General features: G+C 37.3%; 1 protein-coding gene across 2 annotated transcripts; it reads left to right on the plus strand.

Annotated features, from left to right (window-relative positions):
* The first annotated feature begins 325 nt into the window (after nt 1-325).
* LOC101155712 (cadherin-related family member 1-like) lies at nt 326-13218 on the plus strand. Of its 2 annotated transcripts, none has more exons than XM_011484433.3 (17): nt 326-877; nt 1591-1686; nt 2067-2212; nt 2294-2344; nt 2613-2702; nt 3708-3794; nt 4282-4398; nt 4676-4819; nt 5132-5210; nt 5297-5397; nt 5601-5804; nt 6459-6611; nt 6706-6870; nt 7572-7639; nt 9784-10012; nt 10115-10372; nt 11190-11971. In XM_011484433.3, the coding sequence occupies exons 1-17, from the start codon at nt 817-819 to the stop codon at nt 11388-11390; spliced, it is 2250 nt and encodes a 749-aa protein (XP_011482735.1). In that variant the 5' UTR covers nt 326-816; the 3' UTR covers nt 11391-11971. The 2 variants fall into 2 exon arrangements, with proteins under 2 accessions (XP_011482735.1, XP_011482734.1); XM_011484432.3 differs by having other exon boundaries at nt 519-877; nt 11864-13218.
* The last annotated feature ends 148 nt before the right edge of the window (nt 13219-13366 follow it).

The raw sequence follows: 13366 nt of genomic DNA on the forward strand, positions 1-13366 counted from the left end.
CAAAACTTAAAACCAATCAATATAAAGTTGTTTTTTAGTTTGCCAATTTCATTGTACAGATATTTTAAATACATTTAGTAAGTGGGTTAGTTCTGCAAAAAAGGGTTGAGATTCTGGCAGTGAGTGTTCCAGCAGACGAGATAAAAAAAATATATAGTAATTAAACCACACAACAATTTAAGGCAATAAAATGAAGGGGGAAAAAAGAGATAAAATATAAAAATATTAGTAAATCTAATATTAAAATCAATTTTTTTTTTTTTTACAAATGCTTTTTAGTAGAGCTAAATAAGAAGTTTTGGATACGTTTCAGAAATACATTCCTAAATAATATAACAGTTCAGCATACAATATGTTCCACATTTTCACCATATTGGACAAAAACCATGGGGGAAAATAACAGTGCAATGTTATTTGACAAATGGGACCATCAGATATTGTAACTGGGAATATCCAAGGCTTGTTTTACAAAATTTAAAAATATTATAGCATTAAAAAACAGTGATATGACACTTAATTTAACAAAATTCTATCACTTTAGATAAAATGCTATTTTAAAAAATCCAAGTGTGTTCACCAAAGTTACATTAGCATCTTTTAAGGCATGATAAACATTTTCTATTGATTTATGATCTCCGGGCCCCAGGACGGCAGGGGCCTTGGAGTATCTCTTAAGATGAGTCATTGGATTAGCTTGTAAGCATCTGCTTTCAGCTCTCAGCAGCCGTTTTCAAACACCTTTGGAGCCGTGCCTCATGCACAGTTCTCTCAACAGAGCGGACTTTATGGTGCTTTTTTATTCCTTTGCTCTTTAGGATGAGGAATGTGAAGATTTTACATTTGCAAATCCTTTTTGTTTTTGTGCATGCCTGCTTTGGTAAGTTCAATCTACTGGTAGTTTGGTTTGATTTCATGTGACTCTAAAGTCATTGTTTATGTTGCTCAGACGCGGTTTTAAGTGTCTGGTTTGAGAGTTCATTTTTTTGCCTAGTTGGTCTTCCAGGTTAATTTTGCTATGAGTGCGATACAGGTCTTACTGCATGTGCTTTGCTAAATGTGATCAACTTTACTAACCTAATAAATGGGATCTCAATCAAATACATGTTTAGAGCTAAGATAATATTTTTAGTGATGTTGCGTAAAAGGAAAATAGAAAGGATTTCAGTTCTAGACTTAAAGGTGCTGTCTTAGAAGGCTGACGTAACTCTCCTGTAATCCGAAACAAACAAACCAGATCAGTCTGGCACGGGCTACTTTGAGCAAAGAAAATAGACAATTAGGTGGTTTGTTTTTAATTACAGACCTCTTCTAAACTTTATTGTGGGATGCCTGATCAGAATAAACCACTAAATAAAGGGCGGATGAAAACCAAAAGTGAAATACTTTTTTTTGTTTGAAAATCATTTGTAGCATACCTTTAAATAATAAAATATCTCTTAATGTGTTATCCTATGTTATAGAGAAACCAACAAAACTTGGAGTCTCTGAACACGGGTTACTTCTTTCTGTTAGTGTGTTTTCATTTTAGAAAATTATGATTGAGATTTTTCCCCACATAAAAACTTGATGGATTCTTGTTTTTGCCAACAGCACAGGCAGACTTTGCTCCCTATTTCTATGACAACGGACCTTACAGCAACAATGGAAATCTGGCCCTGTTCAGCCTCTCTGAAGACACCCAAGTTGGTGAGGACGACCTCTGTCATGGAAAACATTCACTGCAAACCATTAATGCATTTGTTTAATACGTCTATCTGTAAAATGTTCTGTACTCAAGCATCTTTAATAGATCAACATGGGAATAGTATAAGTAGCCTTTGAAAGATGAATAGATATGTAGCGATGGAAACAGCGGCAGCAACAATGCCATGTGCAGTTGCCACCAGGTCTGTTTGTTGGCTTTACAAGTGAAGCACCTGTTCTCTACCTCCAGTCAAAAAGCTCACAGTTGGTGAAATTTTGCTTTAGTTCTTACAAGCCACTGGACAAACCAGATAAATAAACACAGATTTTGGACAAAATATGTATCTGAATAACAGCCAACCATATTATTTCTCACTCTTCAGGTACACAAATCTATTGTCTCAACGGTACAGACCCAGAGGGTCAAGAGGTGAGGTATGGTGTCTCCTTTGACCCGGGGTCAAAAGAGTACTTCAGGGTGGACCCAAAATCTGGAGTAATAACATTAGTGGAAAAGCTGGACAGAGAGGTAAACCTATCCTAGTGGATTTATTGCACTAAAGTGATTTGGAATTTTTTTATTTATTTCAATATTTTTTTATTTACTCAGAAACAAGATTCTATTGATGTCAGTATCAGCATCACAGATGGAAGAAGCAAGGTACTGTTTTTGATCTGACAAAAGTTAAGCTTTAAATGAAAGCCTTAACATTTGCCATCAAACCCTTAGAGCCAGTACACCTGTTGAATTAGGAGATTCAGAACCAAGGATTATTTTTTTTAAATACTCTAAAGTATGAAAAATTAGCATTATTCTTTACTAGTAGATTTAATGTTGAGGTTGGTTGGTGTCTATTCTTATGAACGTATGTTTGATTGAAAGAAAAGCAAGCATTCATTTATTAGGTTTCTCTTTTAACTCTATATAGGTCACAGAAAGAGTTACAATTTTTGTGATGGATGCAAATGATGAAAGACCTGAATTCCAAAACTTGCCTGCAATGATCAACGTTGTGGAAGTAAGTGAAACTAAACTAAATTTGAATTGTAAACCGCAAGAAAGACAACCCAAAGATGTTTGAATTACTTAATTAAAATTAAATATTCCGGTCAATCTTTGCTCCAGTGCTGATCTATGGTCATGAGATCTGGGTCATGATCCAAAGAACGAGGTTCTGAATACGAACGGCTGAATTTCCTCCTAAGGAGCTCCAGGTGACCGAGGGCTTGGTCACCCAGAGAGCTCTCGGGGTAAAGCCGTTGATCCTTGAGGAGCTAGTTGAGGAGGCTCAGGATGCCTCCTGGACGCCTCCGTTGAGAGGTGTTCTGGGCCCAGAAAACCCATTACATTCCAGAGAGACTACATCTCTCTTGAGCTGGAGAAAGTGGCCGTTTAGTGGAAAGTCTGGTCATCTGTGCTTTGACTGCTGCCTTCGTAACCTGGTCCTGGATGAGCATAAGAAAATTGATGGATGGATAAAAAAGAATAATTGCATCTAACAATTATTTTTATTGGTGCAAAAAGTACAAGCTTCAGGTTTTGATCTGAAAATAGAATTTTGGCTAATATCAAGTTTTTCCTTACTAATTTTTTAGAAATACAGTTTATAAGTCTCCAAACAGCCTTGTCTCATGTGTTCCTGCTTCTGATTTAAATTAATCTTGAAACTTTCTTGCCTCTCTTTGGAATGATGCTCTGCAAACTGAAACTTCACAATTAGATTGAACTGGAGGTTAAAGGTATCAGGAAAAATGGAGTTACTGCACTATGAAATACCAATTACAAAATACATGACACGTTTTGGAAGGTATACCCAGTGTTGAAGTAAAAAAAAACATTACCAGAGGAAAATTGCATACTGATTCATGCTTATCTCGAATTTCACACAACTTGAGATTGCTACATCTCTGACATTTTGACCTTTTTCATGCATATGATGCATGAAAAAGGCTTTAACATGGCTTTAACATGATCTTAGAAAGATGTGAATATTTAATCTTGTCAAATGTTCTCTCCTTTTCAGACAACCGAGTCTGGAAGTAGTATCTATAAAGTTGAAGCAGTAGACAGAGATGCGGGCTCAGGAGGCTCAGTCACATTCTTTCTGCAGGTGAGTTTTCATCGAGATATACATGAGTTAAACATCATGAAAATTATGGTGTATTCATAGGGAAAATGATTAAATCACCACAACATTTTTGTTAGATTTCAAAGGCTTAGAGGGCTGCTCTGGCAATGATTGGCAGTAAAAGCTAGTTTGCACTTTGGACTATTAGGGCTGAAGAACAGCTGGTGGCAGCTTTACTGACTGTGATGAGTAAAGCTGCTCACATATGGGCACAGCTGAGTTCACCTGCCTGCTTTTGTCCTTGAGAACATCATGTTTAGTATATTATTTAAACTTCAAATCAACAAACTAGCTGTCTTTTAAGAGTCTCACTTTAATCTGCTTAGTTTTGATGCAAATTTCCAATTACTTTTTGATAATTTGTCATACAAATATGTACCACATAGGTTTTTGGTTTGTCAGGAGGGTTAGGAGTAAAGTTTTTTGGCCATAAAAATATTTGATTTTTTAAATCTTTCTTTTGTTGCAGATGCAGCAGGTATCTTTGTTCACCATTGACAGGCACAGTGGAGTCCTTCGTATCAAATCTGGAGAGATGTTGGATTACGAGAAGACAAAAACTCACTTTGTCACTGTCATCGCAAAGGTACAGGGGGTATTAAAACTCATCATCTTTCTCTATGTGTTCTCATTTCCAAAAAATAATGGTTATGTGTTGGTCAAATTGGAGGTTTCATGGGCTAAAAGAACACATTTTAGAGCTAATATTGGAGAGTTTGGATTTCACACCCAGGTGTAGAAAATGTTGTGATGTGCAATCTGAGAGAACAATTCTAACATTTTGACAAACATATTAAAGTAAGGGACGATTAGAGCTGGTTTTTTTTAATGTTGTTTGGGGGGCTCTTGTGTCTTTGCTCCAGGATGGTGGCGGGGACTACAATGGCAAAGAGCAGTTTATGTCCTCCTCGGCAACTCTAACTGTCAATGTGATCGATGCCCAAGACACTCCGCCATCCTTCATTGGGACTCCCTACTTTGGTTATGTGTATGAAATCTCTGAGGAGGTAAACACGAGACATTTCTGCCTTACATTTTCTTTCCGTATTTCCTTATTTATTACAATAAGGTACAACTTTTACATATTCATGTTATCATTAAAATTACATTACAAAGTGTCTTTTAGGGCTATGTGCATATTTTTATACTTTTTTTGTGTGTATTTTGAACAATATCTTTTTCATTGTGAAATGCAACCACTCTGCAAAATGTATGTGTTTGTTTTTTTGTTTTTTTTTGTTTTTATGTTTACCAAAATCAAATCATGAGTTCATTCAGGACATCTTATAGTAAAAACAATCCTTTCCACTTTTTTGCAGGGATCGGAAATATTCACCGTTGTTGCAGAAGATGGTGATGTGGGGAAGCCAAATCCCATCCAATACTCATTTGATGGAGGTTCGCAGTCACAAAATCATAAAATGACCCAGAAATTCCTGCGAATGCGTCTCAAAGTGTGTTATCTGCTTGGTTTTTTTAATAAGGTGACGATGGAGTTTTTGGCATCAACAAAACAAGCGGCTGTATTTTCCTACTGACTAATCCCATTAATCTGAGGAGGGAAATTTTCAACATTAAAGTCAGGGTAAATCAGATTTTTTCCCGTTAAATGTTACTTTTAATAACATATTACCTTTCATTTACTTGTTAAATGACAATTTTTTTCTCACATTTTTGAGTTTTTAGCAACTATGTAGACATATCAATAAGCAAAATATTTTTAAAATTTATTTTAATAATGAAATAAATAAAAGTTTAAAAGTGGCTGTGAACTAAACCTTCATGCAGGCATCAGAAGTGAGTCCCGAAGGCAAACTCCTGGACTACGGATACACCACAGTGGTGATACGCGTGGTGGATCTAAATAACAATCCACCAACGTTTTATGGAGAAAATGGCCCTCAGAACATGTTTGAGCTGACCATATACGAGCATCCACCGGAGGGAGAAATCCTGCGAGGCCTGAAAATCACAGTCAACGACTCTGATCAGGTGGGGAGCCAGTGTCTTTGTTTTTACATTCTTAAATAATCGTTGAAGCAGCAGCTGGAATGCAGCATCTTTTATTGTGCAACACATATTTTTTGATGGTGACAAGCTTTTGTTGTTTAATTTTAAATGACAAAAAAAATGTTTCATGGGAGTGAAATCTATCCACAATGCTATCTGCCTTTCTGTCTATGAAATAAGCTAAAGCCTGCCATTAGCTCAGGCAATCCTTTCAAAACTGCACAACAGTGAAAGCATGCCAACAAAAACTGAAAGGTGCACATCATGCCATTTGTTCTCTTATGCAAGCGCTTTTTGTGTTTTAGAGCAGCATCCAAAAGGATGATGGCTTCTGAAAAAGATTTTTTATCACATAATTCTGTCCCATCATCTCCTTCTCTGGACTAACATTATGTTTCACTCAGAACATTTTCACTTAAGCAAATATCTAAACGATCTATCTAACATCATTGTAGCAATTAAGGACACAAGGCTTTTATATTGTCCATAGAGATTATACTTGAGGTTTATCTACTTATTTTGACTTTACTTTGTGACAAATAGGAATTACTATAAATCGGGTGGTACATAATGTCCTGTAAGTTGTGTGTTGTTGGTTTTTTCTAGCAGTATGCTAATGTGTGTGTGCTTTTGCAGGGTGCAAATGCCAAATTTAATCTGAGACTGATTGGACCAGGAAGAATGCTACGAGTTGTCCCTCAGACTGTACTCAATGAGGCACAAGTGACAATATTGGTGGACGACTCTGCAGCCATGGACTACGAGAAACACCAGTTTTTAACATACAAGGTTATGAGTTTACATCAAAGTACAGTAAATGAATATTGTATTCCAGAAATATACTGTATGTGCATCAGGTGCCTCATTCTTTCTCTTCTAACAGTTACTGGCAGTCGAGATTGATACTCCGGAGAGATTTAGCGCAACAGCAGACATCATCATTCATCTCCTGGACACTAATGACAATGCGCCTAAATTCTCCCTGGAGTATTACATTGCCAGAATTCCAGAAAACTCACCCGGTGGCTCCAATGTGGTGTCAGTCACGGTGAGCCAGCCTTCATCCTGTCTAAAAATACATGCCGTCGTACGTCACTCAAAGCTAAAGAGGAATGCTGATTTTAACAAAATACCCAACAGGGCCATTAATTCCCTAAATGTAAACTCTTTGGGCGGTGGGGGTTGGGATAATATGTGAAATCATGTAGATAAAAGCTAGGCGAGGTAAGCTGCCAGATGGCTATCACTTTCATTTTGTTGTATAACAGAAAATTCCCCATTTATTTTTCGTCTCTTAATGCTTAACAGCACATGTGGTTTCGGCACAAAAATACAGCCCGAAACAAAGTGAATGTTTTTTTAAGGGATGGAGAATTGATTAATGTTTGTTGCATCTCTTTCTTGGCACTTGTCAGCTCGTTTCAGCTCCGCACAGGCAGGGAGTCTCACTAATAAGTTCTGCCCTTGGGTGAACACCACAGAGGGTTTTTGCCTTGATCCCAGGCAATTTCAATCAGATAAAAGAACAGCCTGCAAGTGACCTTGGACTCATCGAGAAAGAGAACAAGCTGGAATGGCAGACAGATTAGCTGAGGCCAGGGATAATATTCCTATGTAATAACAAATTCCTTTGAGAGGGGATACATGCATTTCATACATGCAGTAATTCAGACCAGAGAGGTCAATTTTGTGTCAAATTATTTTATCTGAAAGTTTTATTTTTCTTACCTCTGATGTGTTTTTCTGCAGGCAGTGGACCCAGATTCAGGGTCATGGGGGGAAGTCAAGTACTCCATCTATGGATCAGGGGCTGACCTGTGAGTAAGAGATTAGAGCTAAGCTAATGATGTTCCTCATATGTAATGATTAATATGTAGACAGTGATCCTCAGGTCCCTACATTTAATTAGGAGGATAGGATTAGTTAAAAAAATCTGAGGTATAGGGCATACATAAAGCAACTATTCCACATTTTAACAGTTTGCTGCTTCCTGTGAGTCTAATGGACTTAATGTATACAAAGATCATGCATTTGTGTGTGTGTGGGGGGGGGGCACACTATATGAATCTGCTTTGTCCATAAAAATCACAGCAGTATAAAATGGTTCACTCTCAGGTCACTTTTCAAAGAAACAAGAACACACCCTGGAGTCAAAAATATTGAAAGAAAAAAAAACCACACAGCCGGATCTAAGCAAAACTTAATTGTCTTGGCACAAAGAGTCATTTGATTTACAAGCCTTTGTTTACATAAAGAGTTTACTAAGATAAACATATGTGCATGAGAGATGCACATTGTTCTTTGGCTGCCTTAGAGCACTATGGCCTAAGGCGATTTCCCAAGTTATTTCTTTCATATACTCATATTTTCCAATAAAAATTGTGTTAGTCTTTTAGTATCCAGACTCCAAGAAAAAGCCTCAGGGACCTCTGTTCTCACCACAGACAGTTTTCCAATGAAATGTTATCGTATATTGTTCAGAAACAATGCAAATAGAGATGTGTACAGTCCACATCTCTGTCACACGGTCTAAATATCCATTTTCCATTATTCCAATTCAGTGGAGGTGGGAAATGTATTTCTGGGATATTTGGTACATATTTTGAGCTCTGTAGTAATCAGTTTAGGCAGATATTTGATGTCACATGGCAAAAGAAGGATTTCCAACATAAGCACTAGAGAGATTTGGAACACTTAGGCTTAGTGCATACTTGTTTAATCAAAACCATTTTGAGGCTGTGTCTCCTCAGCCTCAAGATGAGAACATGAGAACTGTAGTTTGCTGTTTGTTGTTTCAAGCCTTACCCTTTCTCACAGAATGGCATAGAGTACTTAATTTACTGCACTCAGGACGCCACAGGGATGATCTTTGCCAGTTTGCTCTCAGTCTGTTTTTAATCCATTAATGGGATTGGAGGAGAAAATAGACTGCTCTTTGGTTCTTTGTGCCTAGCATGTTACAGAGTCACTTTACGGTAACCAAACAAGACACCTAAGTGAAGTCAACTGGCTTCACCCTGACTTGTTGTGCTCGTTGTATACTTAAAACATGTTCTGTTGGTCAGTGGGGTGCTATTCAAAAAATATTTGTTATTAGTATTTTGGAGTTAGTTTAGAATGTTTGAAGTGATCACATGTATGACATGTATGAATGTAACACAGGTCATTTGAACTGAAACATCACCCAAGTATAGCAGCAAAATTGAGTGGCAAACTAATTGATTTGTGACTCCTCCAAATATAATATAATTTGTAGCTCTAAATAGGGCATTGGAGTTGGTTCTGTTTATCTTCATTCAGTTCTGTAATGGACTGCTGACTTCTTCAGATCATATTCTGCTTTTTGACAATCCAACCTTCAACCTTCTGCAACCCTGATGAAAGTTATAGCATTCAAAACATGAAAGCATTGAGTGTATTGATCACTGACAGAAAAGAAAATGAGTTTCATTGACATGTGTTGATATATATATATATTTTACTTTGGTGTCAAATAGATATTTGTAGTGGTTAACTTAAATACGTTTTTGCAGTACTTCCTGCCAATAGTAAATGATAATACTGTACATGCTGATGTAATTCTCTTGCAAAAATATCTGTAGATGATTCAGTTTTGGCTGATTTTTTTGTGTCGAAAATCACATTGTTCTTAGTAATGGACATATTTTGACTGCAGATAATTGGATTGTTGTTTTCGCATCCAAGAATAAATTGCTGATGTGTTAATGAAGCAAGTGCAACTTGTTGCGCCATGAGCCATATTTAGAAAGAAACAAAGGTTGGTAAGAAATTAGAGTTTAAAGTTATCAACACCACTATCCTGGAACAATACTGCTGTAACTGATAAACATTTCCACTTACATAACAGGCAATGTATTCCAACTGTTCATGTAACTTAGCTATTTTGCCCATAAAGAAATAGCTAATGCTGAGTTTTGTGATGTTGGGCTAACATTTGCAGGTTCCTTATCCAGCCTGCATCAGGGATCATCTACACCCAACCATGGGCAAGCCTGGATGCAGAAGTGAGATCAAAGTATAACTTCTATGTGAAAGCAGAGGACGCAGAGGGGAAGTACAGCCTGGCTGAGGTCTTTGTCACTGTGTTAGATCTGAATGACCATCCTCCTGCTTTCAATCAGAACTTCCTAGAGAAGACAATGGTGATCGGAGCACCAGTGAAAATAGAGGTAGAAACATTGAATTTTTAAACTTAGACAATTAATTCAAATTTCTGTTTTTATAATATGGCCTCTTTCTTTTGTGTGTGTGTCTAAAATGTCTCTTTTCAGGCCATAGACGATGACGCAGAAGTACCAAACAATGTTATTGAGTATGCCATCATGAACGCTGAGCCGGACAACAACATCTTTGACATTAACTCTGACACGGGAGAGATCAAGCTCAAGTCCTATATCAAGTCAATGGCCATCATTCAGAACATTACCAAAAAAAGAGACCACACCTGGTCCCTGGTGGTACAGGCTCGAGATCGAGGCCAGCCTTCCTTCAGCACCACTGCAGTCGTCAAGATTGGCATCACTGAAGCCGTAAGTCCTCATCGAGTGGATTTGTAGGTGTAGAACTGTTAACATGGCTTATGTGTTCTAAAAAAAAAAAAAGGAAAATAAAACTATTTTTAGATGAATCAACAGGAGAATGAGAAATACCAAACTATGCTTCTTGTGAAAAACAAAAAAACCAAAGAGGCCAACAATCTAACCCTTACAATACAATGAACTTAGTATGTTCATTGTTTTCGGTATTTGCTACCATACAAGGGAAAAAGAAAGGTGCAACTGCTTTCATTATCACATGCTTGGCCCTACCAATCACATGTTAACTCATTATTTTGATTAACTCTATAAAGAAAAAATATTTTCACACAAAAACATTTAAGAAAAAGACCAATTGATTATTTGTTTTTACTACTGGCACACAAAAGTAATATTGGGTAAGGTTTTGGTAAAGAATTGCCTTTTTGGGTCAATTTCATATTTTATCAATCAGTAGGGTATGATGTCATTGGATAATGTGAAAGATAATGGAAAACAGTAAATCACTTTAGTATAGATTGTATTTGCGCTTTTTAAAATATATTTAAACGCCAAAGCCTGCATTTTTGAGGTGATAAGGTCTCAAATACATAGAAACTGTAAGTTTGATGTTGGCTATGAAGATCTCCAGTGTATGATTATAAGCGTTGGTGAATTTCTTTTACAAAAGCTTCATTACTTACTCCAAAGTCTATATGCAGCACTACTATCTCACTTTAGCTCATGTTCTCATTTTTCTCTTTTCTTTATCTGAAACAATAACATAAAACATGCAATCCTAAACTTACAGATGAAATTGTCATGTTTTCAGATCAAATCCAGATTTTTCTCGTACTTCCTGGGCCTGCGGAAACGTCCCGGGGCAGTGTTTGGGATTTTTTTGACCCTTGTGACCTTCGCCATTACACTGACTATCTTCATTTCGACTGTTATATACTGGAAATCTGTTAAAAAGACCCGTGTCCAGCCTCAGGGCAAGATCAGAAAGATAATGAGGAGGCCCCTTTCTTGAAGGAGAACTGCCTTGCCTGAAAAGGCACAGCAACTGTTGTTTTTTTTAGCGGTGTGCTGAGAATTTGCAATTGTTCATTTTCAGAGGATCATGTAGTGGAAACAAGGCTGTGTCTGTAAAAGAGTACAAGAGCACGCTGTCCTCTCAGAAGTTACTCATTATGCTCTAAAAGATCCCAACATGGCAGGAAAACGAAACATGTTTTCCAGGACTTTCTGTAAAATTACATTTTTAAATTTCGATGTTAATATTCTTGATGCTAAAAGGTCTTGGCTATGGGTTTCTTCGTAAACGTCTCTGATCTTGTCTTTTTTAAAATATAAAACAATTCTACTCTTGAAAAGAGTAGTACAGTAAATGATGTAAACATTTGTTTTGATGTTTAACCTTTATATGAAACTTACCTTTACAAACATGAACTTTTGTGTGACTTCATCCCCATGGGTGTGAATTCTCCCTGTGCTCTTTTACAGACCCAACTCAAAGGGGGGCCTTTGGGATCATTTATTATGCAAAATAGAAACAATCCATTGCAAGTCTTAGGGACGATTGTTGGTTTCATTAGTCTGATGGTCATGGTCACTGTCATCATCTCCACTGCAACATTTATGCGCAACAAAAAGTCCAACCGAATCCTGCCGAACCGCCGCATACGGAGGAGGCATCAGCCTCAGAGACAGCACTTGTGGAGTTTCAAGAACCTCTTCAGGACACCAGATTCCACCAGAGAGAGATTCACAGCTGCAGATGAGGAACAGGCGCCTCAGACAATCGGAGAGAACGTCAACTACAACAATAATCTCAGTAATGTTGTGAGACACTGGTCCCCTCTTCCTCCACCACCCTCTGCACCTTCTCTGCCCCCTCCACCGCCTGCTTACTTCCCAGGAGAGCGACAATGGGTCATACCAACCGTCTCTGCAACAGTGGTGCCCAAACCCAGAAAGAAAATGGTGAATGACCGACAGGACACAGTGAACAGAGCGCTTGTTTCAGAGCTGAAAATGAGACTCGAGCAGAAAAGGATGATGTCACCCTGAGATTGATTGTAAGAAAAAATAATTTCATTTCATTGTGAATCTGCTTAGTGGCTGCCAGTACAGATTAAAATATTCATAAATTCTACTAAAATAAAAAATGCAACTTTAAAATACAAAGATGATGCCTGAGGGGCACATCTGTGCGGATTTTAGTAGATCAGAAATGACTCCTAAGCAGCTGCTTTCTACAACTTTGTGGTGAAATTATTAAATAAGGTGAAGTCAAAGAATGAAAACGAACTCAGTTGTAAACTTGTGCTTTGTGTGTTTGTGTGTGTGTGTTTTGTGTGTGTGAATGCATGCGTCCCTGAGAACCATCATAAATAACTGATGAAATTTCACAAATCTCTCCAAACAACCTCCTTTTTTCTATATATTTCAGTACAAAGCTAATTTCTTTATTCTTGTTTTGTTGTTTGTGTCCTTGTGAAACAGCTGGATTCTGCCATTTCAATACGCTTGAGGCATCAGTTGCTTCACTCTCTAACTCTCAAACTGACTAAAGTGGAAAAGTCTGACTGACTTAAGTTGAAAGAGACCCAAACCTTTAAAAGCAGCTCCTGCTTTATGATTCTAAATATTTTTATAATACTGAATGTGATTTGTTCATTCTAACATCTCAGTATATTTTTTTCAGTAGGTGGGTTTTTGTTGAAAGTGTTGGAACATCTTTAAATTTTAATGCAAAAAAAAAACACATTTGTTATTTTTCCCCTTAAAAACGGTCTGTAAACCAGAAGTCCGTCTGGCACTGACTTCATTTTTTAAATAAAAAACAAAAAATCTCATTGTTTTGTGTTTTTTCAGAAAACTTACAACAAGATTTGTGTGGGTGGTGTCTGAGCACAACCACCAATCAGAAGACTCTTCCCAAGAAGGTAGTGAAACAGTGAGACACACCTTTGGTGTGATTAATTAACCCTTGTGCTATCCTAG

Source organism: Oryzias latipes, chromosome 15, assembly GCF_002234675.1.
Source record: "Oryzias latipes chromosome 15, ASM223467v1".
Lineage (NCBI taxonomy): Eukaryota > Metazoa > Chordata > Actinopteri > Beloniformes > Adrianichthyidae > Oryzias > Oryzias latipes.